General features: G+C 56.8%; 2 protein-coding genes across 2 annotated transcripts in view; both read right to left on the bottom strand.

The window, feature by feature from the left end:
- TSPEAR (thrombospondin type laminin G domain and EAR repeats) overlaps window positions 1-15,516 on the bottom strand; it is a 52,923-nt gene that overhangs the window by 18,595 nt on the left and 18,812 nt on the right. Inside the window, exons 2-4 of the mRNA XM_032865222.1 lie at window positions 3,779-4,017; window positions 1,735-1,825; window positions 645-801 (exon numbers count right to left, since the gene is read on the bottom strand). Coding sequence (XP_032721113.1) covers window positions 645-801; window positions 1,735-1,825; window positions 3,779-4,017 — 487 coding nt within the window. The remainder of the gene's footprint in view (window positions 1-644; window positions 802-1,734; window positions 1,826-3,778; window positions 4,018-15,516) is intronic.
- On the bottom strand, window positions 5,799-14,573 carry LOC116872423 (keratin-associated protein 10-12-like). The gene is made up of 3 exons (XM_032865580.1): window positions 13,954-14,573; window positions 6,258-6,597; window positions 5,799-6,152 (listed from the first exon to the last, which is right to left on the bottom strand). Exons 1-3 carry the CDS (start codon window positions 14,571-14,573, stop codon window positions 5,799-5,801), a joined length of 1,314 nt encoding a protein of 437 aa, XP_032721471.1.

Here is a 15,516-nt window from a genome sequence, read left to right as displayed (position 1 = left end):
AGACAAGCCGGTGTTGCTGGGACTTGGGAAACCCAGGCCAGGACTAGATTGTGGGGGTGATGTGCTGGGGCTCCCCTAACTGGTGGAGCATGACCCTGAGGCTTGGGAGGGGCAGAGGCTGTTTTCCTGGCGGAGTGTGGTGGGAGGGGACGCGGCTGCTCCGGGGCAGGGGTGTGGCTTACACAAACCGCCCAGACAGGACCTTTCTACCTGGAGAGCACACAAGCACACACTAAAGAGAGCAGGGCAGGGGACCCTCAGGGTCCCGGGCGGGGGGGGGGTGCTGAGGTGTAGCTGGCTGTCAGAGGCAGATGGGGACGAAGACCTCACATACTGGCGTGGGGGCAAAGCAGGCAGCAGGTGGAAGTCAGAAGGCCCAAGGGAAGGAACGTGACGTTAGGAAACAGCCCCCGGCATCCCAAGCAGGACCAGCGGTTCCCTGGGGACACCATCCAAGTGGGGTTTGGCGGCCACTGGGCAAGCCTCCTGGAGGAAAGGTGGATGGTGCTGGCTGGTTTGATGGAAACAGTCCTTCTGTTAATTTGATAATCACTCTCCTGTCTGCTCCCAGGGGACGTGGGAAAGCGACGAGGCTCATGGGGCCACCATCGGTGAAGGACAGTGGGTGGTGTTGACCTACTAACCATAGGGATATTTTAGCACCTCATTATCTTCTGGCTTCCCTGTGATACCCTGCAGGACAGGAGGGATGGACAGCACGGCCAGCTCGGCACTCCGGCAGGGACAGAGCCGCAGGGTGGCGTCTGAGCCGGGCAGCAGGACCAGCTGCCTCACCAAGCCCTGCGGAGAGATGGACGGCGTGTTCAGAACCTCGTCACCAGAGCGCCAGGACCCCAGGGCTCAGCCTGTCTGGACCCTGGGGGAGGGGTGGGAATGGGGGATGGTAGGTCCATCGACCTCTAGAACTAGGAGAGAAGAGTCTGCTGATTGGCTGGGGGGTTGGGGAGCGCTGAGAGCAATGGTGGGGAATTCAATATCATTCTAAGGTAATTGAGTCATGGAAGGGGTTTTTCCTGTGAATTATCCTAGGGTGACTGGGCTGTATTGCTCATCCAACCATCTGTCCTTTTGTCTGTCCATCCACCCACCCATCCATCCATTCACCATGTGTCCTTCCATCACTCATCCAACCACCCATCTATCTACCCACCCATAATCCACCCACCATCCGTCCACCACTCCCTCATCCGTCCATCCACCCAGCCACGCATTTATCCATCCACCCAAGCACGCCATCCATAAATATTCACCAAGCACCTATCGTGTATCAGACACGGGTCTAGACACAACACAGCACAAAACAAATCCCTTGCACTCATGGAACAAGCTCGCCCGGCTGCAGTCTAGGGGCCAGGCAGGTAATGAGCAAGCGCCCAGTCGGTCTGAGGGCGGTCAGGGCCGCAAGGGGATGGGTACAAGGCCCATCCTCTCTGAGGGGTGGGGGAAGGTTTCCATAGAAGAGGACACAGAGCAGGTCCCTGAGGGTAGAGGGTGTGAGCTGTGGTGGCCGTGGCCATGTGTGTGTCAGGAAGAGGGAACATGGCAAAATGTGCCTGGCCAGTAAGGGGTCCCAGTGTAGCCCAGGGCTCCCTGATCCGCGTGGCACACACCCCAACCTGTCAGTCGGAGCATGAAGACAGCAGGCCTGCAGGGACGGTCCCTCTGTGAGCACTGGTGTTGGGGGGTGGGATGGGAAGCCCCTACCTTACTTACCGTGAACAGGCCTTTGGTCCTCTTCCTGCTGCCGATGAAGAACCGGGCTCCTCGCACTGACAGGCTGGCCGGGAAGGGCACGTCAGCCATTCTGAAAACATTGGAGGGTGGTTTTAGGGCCACGGGGTGTGTGTGTGGGGGGGCGGCAGTGTCACAGCCCATTTACGGAGAAAAGGGCAGGGGGAAGCAGCACAGGCAAGATACTGGCTTCCTGGGGCGGCTGTAACAAACACCATGCACGGCGGGGCTTCAACAGCGGACGGTCCCCAGCTCTGAGGCCGGGAGGGTGGGTTCCTCTAGCCTCTTCCAGCTGCTGGGGGCTTCTGGTATCCCTGGCTTGTAGCCCATGCACCCCTCAGCTTCTGTCTTCGGGTGGCCTTCTCTGTGCTTCTTCTTCTCTTCCTAGAAGGACACTAGACTCTGGATGGGAGGTTATCCAGGACGACCTCAACTGAACTCGATCACACCTGCAAAGACGGTCTCCAAGCAAGGTTCTATTCTGGGGTTCTGGCAGACCTTAGTTGGAGGGATGCTCTCTGCCCCAAAACAGGAGTTGTCCACAAGTGTGGCTGCAGAGTTGTCCATACAGTGGCTCCTCCATCTCTCGGGAACCTACCATGGCTCCCACTGGCATTGGGTCCCCACCCTGCCCACCCTCCCCCAAGCCTGTGGGGGAGCAGATGGTGTCTGGGAGGGAGGGGTCCTTGCTGGTGACCTGGAAGATGTTGGAAACGTGGCCAGGGCTGGACTTTGATGTGGACATGGCAGGTGAAGCTTGGGGTTGGTTGGGGGAAGGTGGGTGTCTGCTAGAGGGAAAGGTCTGGCTGAGCCTCTGGGGTGGACGGGCCAGGCATGTGCTCTTTTCTCACTGCCTCCTGCATCTCGACGTCGTACCCTCCCGTAAACACACCTGCCCCTTCCAGGCTTGCATCTGGCTACAGCGGGCCGCGGTGCGGCCAGTTCCTGACCACCATCCCAGAATGCCCCATGTTCCCATCACAGCTCTGATCACAGCGTGCCCTCCATGCACCCGCGAGGCCTGTGAGGCCCCATCCCAAGGCCCAGATTCCTCCTTGGGCACCATCGGCTGCAGCCCCGGTTCCTTCTGTCCCCTCCCTTGGCCCACACTCCTCCCTGTCACAGAGCTGTCCCCACTGCTGGGTCCCCACCGTCATTGCCCAGTAAAGGCCCTGCTGCACCTGGGGGTCACAGGGGGCACTGGTAGTAGAGATGTATTTAAACCAAGTGTGTGAATGCAAGGATTCTTTTCATTATGGACTAAGTGTCCTCTAACAAAGCAGCGTGAGAGTCTACCTTTGCAAGTAATATTTGCAATAATGATAGATTTCACGCAAACAGCACAATTTATGATTTAAAAAAAAAAAAAAGTGCCCAGCGCCCCTGAGCCCTGCTGGAAGCTGAGGGCGAGGGGGGTCATCAGCAGCTGGCGGGGCTGTAGGGCCCCCTGCCTCCCTCCCTGGTCCAGCCCAGCACCCAGGGGACGGCGGGACAGGGAAGGCGCTCTGGCCTCCGAGGGCCTGGGGCGGGGGCGGTGCCCGCAGAGGGTCCATCTGCGTGTTTAGCTGGAGCTGTAGGGGCCGCGCACGCCCTCGGCCCCACCAGCAAACCGGGTCTTGGGTCGAATGATGCGCTGAGACTGCAGAGCCGGAGCCGGGCTCGAGTCGGGTGCCAGAGCTCCTGGTGGGTTTGCTCCCTGGGCTTTCGCAACAGTGACCACGCTCTGCGGGCGCGCCCCTCCCCCAACCCCTGCCACGTCCAGCGCACCCGGCCTGGGCGCCTGCGTCCGCCCCACCCACCCCGCCTTTCCGGGGGACGGGTTTGGTCCCGGACCCCCGATGACCCTGTGTTCCTGCCCCAGAGCGTGGTTCCCAGAGGCTGTTTGCCCACAAGCCCAAGCGCCCACGGTGCACACTGCACAATGCCGGCCGTGCCTGGGACAGCCACCCCGCCCCGCTGCCCTGGGCGCTTCTGGGCAGGCGGCACACAGCCCCGCGCCCCCCTCCCCGGGCGTCCTGCTACCTACATGTCCACCGGGAGGCCGCAGTCCGTGGTGAGGGAAAAGGATCCTTCGGACACGGCCAAGACCAGCGTGTGCCACTGGCTGTCCATCAGAGCAGGACTACGGAAGGTCACCCGGGTTTGCCAGGCCCCCGCCGCGTCCCGGCTGAGGAAGAGGAAGTGCAGCCGGGTGGGTGAGTACCGCAGGCCCAGCAGCAGGGCGTCTGGCTCCTCTGCCAGCACCGTGAACAGGTACTCGTTCTTCTGAAAGACAGGGTGAAGCCGGAAGGTAGGACAGGGGAGTGGGGGGCAGGGGAGGCTAGACAGGAGAGGACGGGGCAAGGGAGGGGAGGGGAGGGCAGGGGAGGGGAGGGCAGGGCTCACTGGCAGGGCCTAATGTGGTGACCAGGTCTGTGATAAAACCGAAGAGCCCTGCTCCCACCTATCAGGACGGCTGCTCTCGAACGTGCAGGACACGTGCTGGCAAGGCGGTGGGAAGTGGGTCATTGGAATGGGGTGTGGAGGTGCGCCCTGGGGACGGGATTGCCGCTCGGTGTAGCTGCTGGGCAGAACAGAGGGACGGGCCCTGGAAACCAGCGCAGGAGCCAGCAAGTCCTCTCTGGGCCAGAGCGCGGACGGAGGGCTGGGTCCCGGGGAGAGGCACCACACGGACCCCATCGTCCACAGGCGCTCACGTGCAGAAGTGGCCCAGGGGACCCGTGGTCTGCCTGTGCGAGGCATGGTTACTCAGCCTTGGACAGGTCCCAGAGTTCACACTGATGACCCTGGACGCCGTCACACTAAGGGAAGTCCGGCAGGACATGGACGACACGGTCCCACTTCCGTGAGGGGCCCTGAGCCACCACGTGCAGAGACAGAGCCTAGAACGGGGCCGTGGGGGCTGGGGGAGGAGCGGCCGTGGGGCTCCGCGGGGAGATGGGAAGTCTGCACCTGGACGGTGGGGATGGCCGCACGGGAGTGTGAAGGCCGCACCTTGCCTCCCGGCTCAGACCACCCACACCTGGGCACCCGTCGGAGGCCCTCAGGGGCCCCAGCTCCCAGCCCACCGCAGCTGGCAGCTCCAAGCTGGGCACCAGAGCGGGCATCGAAGCCAGGCTGCAGTGTCTCCCGCAAGCCTCCGTCTCCTAAAACCATGACCCCCGCCCGGGCCGCAATGCCGCGGACATAGTACAAGCCGCCATGGTCCCTGTCTTCGACCTAACACCTCACCCAGGAACACGCACTTGGCACATGCGGGTCACACGGCCTGTGGTGCTGAGGGGACACAGAGGCCCCATCGCTTTCCAGGCTGGGACGGGGCACCCAGATACCTTCCACGGCAGGGGAGCTCTCTCCCATGTGGCAACTCTCAGGGAGGGGGAGGCGAAACGTGGAAGCCAAGAACCACAGTCAGGACGAAATCCTCACGGTGGGGCTGGGAACATGAGACAAGGGGCCGGGAAGGGGCATTGGCGTCACAGCCACAGCCCCGCTGGGACAGGAATACCCACATCCCAGGTTCTGGCTTTGGGCACGCAGGGTCCAGTAGCCCTGACCTTCCCGGGCCAGGCGTGCCTCCCACCCCAGGGCCCGGCCCTGAGGGATTTCTCAGTCCCCCTTTCCTAGAAATGTTCCCGGATGGAGGAGACCAATGTCTGCTCAGACCCCTGGACCCCCACCCTCATGAGGGTCAGATGAAAGGAAGCAGATGCGCTGGTGAGTGAGTTTATTGGGGTGTCTGAGCAGGCGCTGAGAGGTCAGCAGGTGAGGTCATGGGACCCTTCCCTCCGAAACTGGGAGGGAAGGACAGGGGACCCAGAAGTGTGGAGACCCCTCCCGGGAGCGGGAGCCCTGGGGAGCAGCGGGGTCAGCGTTCTTGGGAGCTATAAGGTCAAGGTCATGTCAGCAGAGTGGACGCATGGAAGACCCTGTCCTGGGTGTGGGCAGCCACCTAACACAGGTCAGGACCGGACTGAGAGGGCTGGGAGGACCACTGTCACTGGGTGGGTCCTGAGCCAAGCTGGCCCCGCGGGAGATGGGCCCCGTCAGCAGCAGGACTTCTGGGCCGAGGCGGGCACACAGCAGGCCTGGCAGGAGCCCACAGGGCGGCAGAGCAGGGACACGCAGGAGGCCCGGCGGCAGCAGCTGGGCTGGCAGGAGGAGGCAGGGGCACAGCAGGAGGAGGCGGGCCTGCACACGGGGCGGCAGAGCAGGGACACGCAGGAGGATGGTCTGCAGCAGGATGAGGAGCAGGGGCTGGGCTGGCAGCAGGAGGAGGCCGAGCAGGGGGAGGGCCCAGAGCAGACAGGGGTGCAGCAGACGGGCTTGCAGCAGACAGGGGTGCAGCAGACAGGGGTGCAGCAGACAGGGGTGCAGCAGACGGGCTTGCAGCAGTCTTCCTGGCAGGGGGAGGAGCTGCAGCAGGAGGGCTGGCAGCTAGACTGCTGGCAGCATGAGGAGGCTGAGCAGGGGGCGGTCTGGCAGCAGACAGGGGTGCAGCAGACAGGCTTGCAGCAGACAGGGGTGCAGCAGACGGGCTTGCAGCAGACAGACACACAGCAGTCTTCCTGGCAGGGGGAGGAGCTGCAGCAGGAGGGCTGGCAGGAGCTGGACCCGCAGCTCGCAGGGGTGCAGATGAGGGTCAGGCAGGAGGGGGCACAGCAGGTGGGGGCACAGCAGGTGGGGGCACAGCAGGGGGGCTCGCAGCAGCTCTCTGGGCAGTCGTCCACCTGCCAGGAGTCGGGGCAGGAGTCACAGGAGCCGGGCAGGCAGACGCAGCTGCCGTAGCTCCGGTCGCTGGAGCAGATGGACAGGGTGGACGCGGCCATGGTGGGGGCGGTGGGGCTGGAGGAGGGTGTGAGTGTGAGTGTGAGTGTGTGTGTGTGTGTGAGGCGCTGGGCTGTCGGCTTTTATACCCGCCGAGGTGTGTGTTGTCCAGCAAGAGGCTCCGTGAGACTTCCCCTTCCTCGTTGATGTTTCGGCTGAGCCCTGGGAGTGCTTATTACCGCCGGTTTATTTACGCGAGAGTGTCTGCTTGTAAAATGCCTGTCGTGGTTGAGGACGGGGTTGGCCCCTGACTTTGTTTAGGTCTTTAAGAAAACAGCACGGGAACAACCTAGTGTCCTGCAGCCCGGGGCGGACAGCCTGCCCACCACATCCTGCTCTTGGCTGTGGTTTGCTGGGGGGTGGGGGTGGGGCAAGGGCTGCGAATCCCAGTCCCGGGGAGCAGGCAGGAGGCAAACCCAGGACAGGTGTGTGTGTCAGCTGCCGGCGCCCCCCACACGGAGAGCTGCATGGCGGCGATCAGGGTTGAGTGGGAAGGCGGACAACATGTCTCAGCCCAGAATGACCGAGAAGGAACGTGGAGAACTTCAGAGGAATGAAGATGCCCTCAAGATCCCGTGTTCACCGCACGAGACTTCGGGAAAGACGGATCAGCCACCGGGAACGTTTCTCAGAGCAGAGGGCAATGGGGTGTGCGGACGTGGGCTTCTGACCAAATGTGGGAAGAGACGGACAGAAATCGCTGCACGTGTCGGCACACGGGCGTGCTCTCTCGCCGACCTCAACACCCTAGATGTTTCCGGAGAGGCGGGCATCGGCCCGCCGCTCAGCGAAGACGTGCGACCAGATCTCCAACGTTGGAGGGAGAGGGGTCAGACCACGGCCTCTGTGAAACCGCCCAATGAGCGGAAGGTACAGCCCTTCCCACGCTAGAGCTATTCTGGAAAACTGCCGCCCGAACACCGCTCGCGGAAGCATCCCCAGACCAGCTGGTCCAGCAGAGTCAACGCAGAAACAAAGAGAAGGAAGATATAGAAAATAATCAGAGGAAAAGAAAATCTGCCAAAAGCAGATTGCAGTCCTACCATCTTCAGGGAGAAGAATTTCGCCCGCTTGACCCGACAGAGCCAAGCCACGGCTCACCGTCCTCCCCGCCTCCCTCCACGCACAACGCTCTTGGTGGCGCTCGGCCCCGAGTCCTGGCGGTCGCCCACGCACCGCCCCCAAGCCATGCAGAAGGTCCCTCGTGCTCCCCACCCTAGCAACACCTCCCTTTGCCCCAAACCACTGCGGCCACCGACTCTCCGTCACTGCACTTGTGGCTTTTCCAGAATTTTCTATAAAGACAGTGTGCAGCCTTTGGGGTCTGGCTTCTTTCATTTAGCAGAACCCGCGTGGGCTTCCAGGGCTGAGGGCTGGGCAGCCTCTTCATCGATTTTCGTCTTTTTCAGATCGTGCTCTCGGTTATAAGCCTAACTCAAGGTTGCAAAATTTTCTGCTGTTTTCTTCTAAAAGTCTAAAATGTTTACATTTTACATTTAGGGCTATGATCAGCTTTTATGAAGGTTTTACACTAAGTGTGAGGTATGGGTCAAGGATCCTTTTTGGGTTTTTGGATTTGGACGCCCAGTCATTCCAAGCACACTTCTGTCTCTTGAACTTGCCTTTGCATGTATCTGGTCCAAAATCAGTTGACTGTATTCGCGTGCGTCTGTGTATTGTTCTGTTTCCGGATCTGCCTGCTTCTATTCCTTTGCCAACATCACATTGTCTTGAGTACTGCGGCTTTATAGAAAATCCTGAAGTCGGGTAGTGACGTCCTCCAACTTTGTTCTTCATTTTCAAGTGGTTTGGATATTTGAGCTTCTTTCCTATCCAAATAATTTTAGGATTAGCTTGTTCATACTGACAAAAACTGCTACTGGGATGTGGTTTGGGATTGGCTTGAGTCTATAGACGAGTCGAGCTCACTGATAGAATAATATTCCCACCTGCGAACATGGTTTAGCTCTCTGTTGACTAACGTCTTGTTAAGTTTCTTTCGTCGTTTTTTTTTTGTAGTTCTCATTATGTACCTATTCCCTGAGATTTATACCCAAGTTTCCATTATTTATTCTGTTGTAAATCACGCCTTTAAACAAAATTTTTCAATTCTAATGATTTATTGCTATTATATTGAAATGCGATTAATTTTAATTATTTTAGGCTTGCACACTTCAACCTTGCTAAACTCTCATATTTCTAGGAGATTTCTGTAGATTCTTGGGGTTTTCTATGTGGACACTCACATCCTCTGTAAATACAGACCATTGTATATCTTAATTTCCAATGTGTATGACTTGTATTTCTTCTTGCTGGTTGCACAGGCAGGACTTCAGTATGGTGTTGAGTAGGGGCAGTGAGAGAGGACATCTGTATCTTTTTCCTGATCTTTGGAGGGAAGCTCTCAGTCTTTTACAATTAAGTATGGTGTTTGCTATAAGTTTTTCACAGATGTCTTTTATCAGGTTAACAGGTTTTCCAATTATTCCTAGTTTACTATAAGCTTTTTTTTTTTTTAAATTGAACAGGGGAGAACCCTCCCCAATTCATTCTATGAGGCTTACATTACCCTGATAACAAAGCCAGGCAGAAAACCACAAACAAACATCCATTACAAAAATCATACAAAAGTCCTCAACAAAACACTAGCAAACTGAATTCAGCAGCACAGTGAAGAGATTACACACCGCGACCATGAAGGACGCATTTCTGGAATTCAAGGATGGTTCCACTTATGAACATCGGTCAGTATAAAACCCCACGCTACCAGCATAAAGAGAACAGTGCAGGCTCATCTCCATTGATACCGAAAAAGCATTTGACGACATTCAGCACGTCTCCATGGTGAACCACTCAACAGACTAGGAAAAGCAGGATCTACCACAGCTTAATAAAATATTTGTGTGAAAACCCCTCAGCAAAGATCGTACTCAACCAGAGAAGACTGGGAGCTTTTCCTCTAAGATCAGGAACGGGACAGGGATGCCCCTTTTAGCCACTTCTATTCATCCCGGTACTGGAGGTTCCCAGGGCAGTTGGACAATGAAATAAATAGTCGCAGTGTAGATTGGAAAGGGAGAAGTAAAATCACACCTGTTCACAGATGTCATGACCTTATATGTAGAAAATCCTAAAGACGTGTTAGCACTAGTAAATGAATTCAGAAAAGTAGCAGGAGACAAGGTCAACACACAAAAATCGGTTGCATTTCTATATACAAACAATGGACAACCCCAAAAGGAAATTATAAAAGTAATTCCATTTATGATTGCTTCAAAAATGAATAAAATAAAAGGAATTGGTCAAGGAGGGGGAAGTCCTATACAACGAAATCTATGAAACGTTGGTGAAAGACAGTAAAGAAGACATAAATAAATGGAAAGACAGTCCACGTTCACGGGCGGGAAGGCTCAGTGTTGTTAAGGTGTCCAGACTACCCAAAGCAATCTACAGACGTAATGCGATCATTATTGAAATCACAGTGACGGTGTCTGTTTGCAGTGACGGGGATGGACCTAGAGGGTATTCTGCTGGCGCAGTCAGTCAGTCAGAGAAAGACAATTACTATATGATCTCTCTGATTTGAGGAATTTGAGAAACAAGACAGACGATCGCATGGGAAGGGAGGGAAAAATGGAACAAGACAAAACCAGAGAGGGAGACAAACCCTAAGAGACTCTTAATCTCGGGAAACAAACTGAGGGTTGCTGGGGGGGTGGGTAGGAGGACGGGGTGGCGGGATGATGGACACTGGGGAGGGCATGTGCTATGGTGAGGGCTGGGAATTGTGTAAGACTGATGACTCACAGACCTGCACCCCTGAAGCAAATGATACATTGTATGTTAATTAAAAACAATCCCAATGACATTTTCACAGAAACACAAAACCACTCACACTCATATAGAATCTTAAGGGACCCTGAAGAGCTGAAACAGTCCCACAAACACAAAGCTGGGGACTCGCGCCTCCTGATTTCGGAGCCACAAAGCTACAGTAATCAAAGTAGGGTGGTGTCGACGTGAAAACAGGGTGGCCGGGGGACATATAGACCAATGCAATGGACCCGAGTCTGGGAATAAACCTTCACCTTACAGGTCAAATCAGCTTTCACAAGGACACCAAGTCCATTCAACGGAGAAAGGACAGCCTTGTCTTGTCTTATCTTTTAAAGATTTTTTTTATTTATGTGGGAGAGAGAATGAGTGAGAGCATGAGAGGGGAGCAGTCAGAGGGAGAAGCAGACTCCCCACTGAGTGGGGAGCCCAATGTGGGACTCCATCCCGGGATTCCATCCTGGGATTCCAGGATCACAACCTGAGCCACAGGCAGTTGCTTAACCCATTGAGTCCCCGAGGTGCCCCAGGACAGTCTTTTCCACAAATGGTGCTGGGAAAACTGATGACCCACGTGCAAAAGAATGAAGGTGGGCCCCGACATCACACGACACACAAAAATGAACTCAAAATGGATCCAGAACATAAATGGAAGACCTAAAACTCTTGGAAGAAAACACAGGATGAAAGCTTCACAACATTGGATTTCACGAGGATTTCCTGGAAATGACACCAATGGCACAGGCAACAAAAAATCAAAACAAAACAAAAATTGGACCTCATGAAAATTCTAAATATTTTTTGCATCAAAAGACAATACCAGGGGCGCCTAGGTGGCTCAGTTGGTTAAGCGGCTGCCTTTGGCTCAGGTCATGATCCCAGCGTCATGGGATCGAGTCCCACATCGGGCTCCTTGCTCAGCAGGGAGCCTGCTTCTCTCTCTGCCTCTGCCTGCCTCTCTGTCTGCCTGTGCTCGCTCTCTCTCTCTCTCTGACAAATAAATAAATAAAATCTTTAAAAAAAAAAGACAATACCAATGGAGAATAAAAGGTAACTCAAAGACATGGGAGAAAACATTTGAAAATCACATTCCGATCAGGGATTAATATCTAAAATGCATGAGAACTCCCAAAACTCAGTAACAAAAAGCCAAACAACCCAATTCAAAAATGAGCAAAGGACGTGAATAGACACAGAAGATGTACAAATTCTGTGACCAACGAGCACATGAAAAGATGCTTGACGTCACTCATTATTAGAGAAACCAAGTCCAACTACAATGACAAGTCCCTTACACCCATTACGATAGATACATAATATATATTATACTTAATGTAAATGGAAACACAATGTACGTACAAGGAGAGGACATCTTTGTATATGGATATTATATATAAGATTTTATTTATTTATTTATTTGACAGACAGATATCACAAGTAGGCAGAGAGGCAGGCAGAGAGAGAGAGAGGAGGAAGCAGGTTCCCTGCTGAGCAGAGAGCCCGATGCGGGGCTCGATCCCAGGACCCTGAGAACATGACCTGAGCGGAAGGCAGAGGCTTTAACCCACTGAGCCACCCAGGCGCCCCTGGATATTATATATAATAGATATATTGTAACAAGGAGAAGATATCGCATGTTGATGATAATGTGGCGAACTTGAAGCCCTCCTGTGTAATGAGTGAGAGCTGGAAATGGTACAGCCGCTGTGGAAATCTATAGGGTGGTTCTTCGAAAAATTAACAGGGGAGTTACCGTACGATCCAGTAAATATACAGGTATATGTTCAAAAGAACCGAAAGCAGGCATTTGAAGAGAGAGTTGTACGGCTGTGTTCACAGCAGCGATACTGACAAGAGCAGAGCCCAGGGCCCACCGAGGGACAGATAAATAAGCCAAACACAGGCCATCCACACAGCGGACTCGCCGTCGGCCCTAAAAGGGAAGCAGGTCTGACTTCAGCATAATTGAAGCGCGACGAGGACATTAGTCACAGAAAGACAGCTACTCCATGATTCCACTGATGCGAGGTATTTCAGATACAGAAGGTGGAAGGGCAGGCTCGAGGGCTGGGGGAGGGGGCTGGCGAGGCAGTGTTCGAGGGGACAGGGTTTCATCTTCCCGGGAATGAGAGGAGTCCTGGAGATGGGCGGTGGGGATGGCGGCACGACACTGAGGATGTACTAAGCGCCGCTGAACTCTGCGCTTGAAACTGGTTAGGGCGGTAGACGAGGTTATGTGTATTTGGCATCAAGAAAAACAAATTGAAAAAAGAAAAAAGAAGAAGAAGAGTGCGATCAAGCCAGGAAGAAACCGGGAGGAAATTCACACGCCTGTGAGTGACTGAAAACAGCCAGTCTGAGAAGTCTCCATGCTCTGTGCACGAGGAAGGACCCCTCTAAGGAGACAGGAGACCAGCAGGTGCCGCGGCCACAGGGGAGGGGCAGATGGAGCACGGGGCAATTTCAGGGTAGAGAGACCCACTGTGACAGGGTCTCTTCTCCAGCACTCTGACCCCAAGCCCAACCCCTGGCTGCCTGGGCCTCTTCCCAACTCCATCTGTGAAACTCAGGGTTCTTGGCGCTCCACTGGGTTTGCCCTCCTTCGTGGGGGCTGGACACATTCTCCAGCTGGTGGGAGGGCCAGCTGGGACATGCACCTTGCTTCTTCCCCTCCCCCCACACTTGTTCTGTGAACCTCAGGCCCAGGATCTGACAGCCTGACTTCATGGTCTTAGTGCTCTTAGTTGGTCTGGGGGGGAAGGTATCCGGTCTGTGTTTCCCTATCTTGACGGGAGCAGTGCCTCCCTCATGCCACCACCTTTCTGCTAAATAGGTACAGCGCACGGGAGAACCCCAGGAGGTCCCCGGGCCCATAGGAGCTGTGCTGCCTGCAGCCCCCAGGCTGGCTGGTCTAGGGCCAGTTTGTCCAGCTGGGCAGTGGGTGGAAACGGGCCAGGGGCTGAGAACCCCCAGACTACGACTCGTGTGCAGGCGGCCAGCCTCGGGAAGCCCTGGGCACGCAGGGTCCAGCAGCCCTGACCTTCCTGGGCCAGGGCGTGCCTCCCACCCTGGGACCCTGCCTGTGGGATTTCTCAGTCCCTCATTTTTAGAAATGTTCCCGGGTGGAGGAGACCAATGTCTGGTCAGACCTCTGGACTCCCACCCCCATGAGGGTCGGATGAAAGGAAGCAGATGCGCTGGTGAGTGAGTTTATTGGGGTGTCTGAGCAGGCGCTGAGAGGTCAGCAGTTGAGGTCACGGGACCCGAGCCGAGAAACTGGGAGGGAAGGACGGGGGACCCAGAAGTGGTGGAGACCCCTCCCGGGAGCAGGAGTCCTGGGGAGCAGCGGGGTCAGCGTTCTTGGGAGCTATAAGGTCAAGGTCATGTCAGTAGAGTGGACGCATGGAAGACCCTGTCCTGGGTGTGGGCAGCCACCTGACAGGTCAGGACCGGACTGAGGGGGCTGGGAGGACCACTGTCACTGGGTGGGTCCTGAGCCCAGCTGGCCCCAGGGGAGACGGACCCCGTCAGCAGCAGGACTTCTGGGCCGAGGTGGGCACGCAGCAGGCCTGGCAGGAGCCCACAGGGCGGCAGAGCAGGGACACGCAAGAGGACGGTCTGCAGCAGGACAAGGAGCAGGGGCTGGGCTGGCAGCAGGAGGGGGCCGAGCAGGGGGAGGGCCCAGAGCAGACAGGGGTGCAATAGACGGGCTTGCAGCAGACAGGGGTGCAGCAGACGGGTTTGCAGCAGACAGGGGTGCAGCAGACGGGTTTGCAGCAGACAGGGGTGCAGCAGACGGGTTTGCAGCAGACAGGGGTGCAGCAGACGGGCTTGCAGCAGTCTTCCTGGCAGGGGGAGGAGCTGCAGCAGGAGGGCTGGCAGGAGCTGGTGCAGGCTGACTGGCAGGGGCTGGGCCCGCAGCTCGCAGGGGTGCAGATGAGGGTCAGGCAGGAGGGGGCACAGCAGGTGGGTTCACAGCAGGTGGGGGCACAGCAGGTGGGGCCACAGCAGGTGGGGGCACAGCAGGGGGGCTCGCAGCAGCTCTCTGGGCAGTCGTCCACCTGCCAGGAGTCGGGGCAGGAGTCACAGGAGCCGGGCAGGCAGACGCGGCCGCCGTAGCTCCGGTCGCTGGAGCAGACGGACAGGGTGGACGTGGCCATGGTGGGGGCGGTGGGGCTGGAGGAGGCTGTGAGTGTGAGTGTGTGTGTGTGAGTGTGTGTGTGAGGTGCCCTGGGATGCCAGGGCTTTTATATCCGCCCCTGGGCTGGTGTTGTCCTCACAGGAGACTCACATGTCCCCTTCCTTGCTGGTGTCCCCACGGGACAGGGAAGCCTAATTAGATGCGTCAGCAGCCTGGGAGGGTTGGTGATGCCCGCCTGACTGGGGTCTGGCCCTCGGGAAGCTGGTGAGGGGCCATGCTGTGGACAAGCCGTTCTACCTGCTGGTGCCCAGGGGAAGTGTGTGTCTGACTCTCTGTGGCAGACGGTCATGGTGGACCCTGGTGGGCCGGGTTGTGGCTGTGCTGGTGCACGGATTATGTCAGAGAAAGGTGATGCCCTAGGAAGGGCCAAGAAGGACGTCGGGGCTCTCGGTAGGGAGGCCATGTGCTGGCAGGAGCAGCGGGGTCTGTGTACTGAGACCCCCGGTGTTACCAGCAGCCTTTGGGTTGCTGTCCTTTCACACCCACACCTGGGCTGAGGCATGGGGTGGGCGACTGTTGGGCGGGAGGGTCCCAGGGCATAGATGGCCATCCTGGGGAGAGGCTGGTGGCCGGGACGGGTCTTTCTCTTGCTCTGACGGGAGCATTGTGCCCGATGGGGGTGCGGAGGGGCTTCTGGCTGTCATGGAAGCAGCGTTGACAGTACAGGACAATTCTCAGAGATCTGCGTGTTGCTGCGGCATAGACTTGGAGATCTGGACAGTCTCCTGTTGTAAGCTCTAGGAGGGACGGTGTCTCCCTCTGCAGGCGACCCCACGGCGGCCAGCGCCGTCCTCCCATAAACATCACTGAGTCTCCTGGAGGGATTCCTAAATGTCCGTCCCAGTGCGTGCCGCTCCGGGCCACGCATCCTGACAGGTCCACGTACTGGCCATGGTCCCCCC

This window comes from Lontra canadensis, unplaced genomic scaffold (genome assembly GCF_010015895.1).
Source record: "Lontra canadensis isolate GAN:19392208 unplaced genomic scaffold, GSC_riverotter_1.0 scaffold29, whole genome shotgun sequence".
Classification (NCBI taxonomy): domain Eukaryota; kingdom Metazoa; phylum Chordata; class Mammalia; order Carnivora; family Mustelidae; genus Lontra; species Lontra canadensis.
The sequence above is the reverse complement of the archived record's forward strand: the minus strand, read 5'-3'. Positions and strand labels throughout refer to the sequence as shown.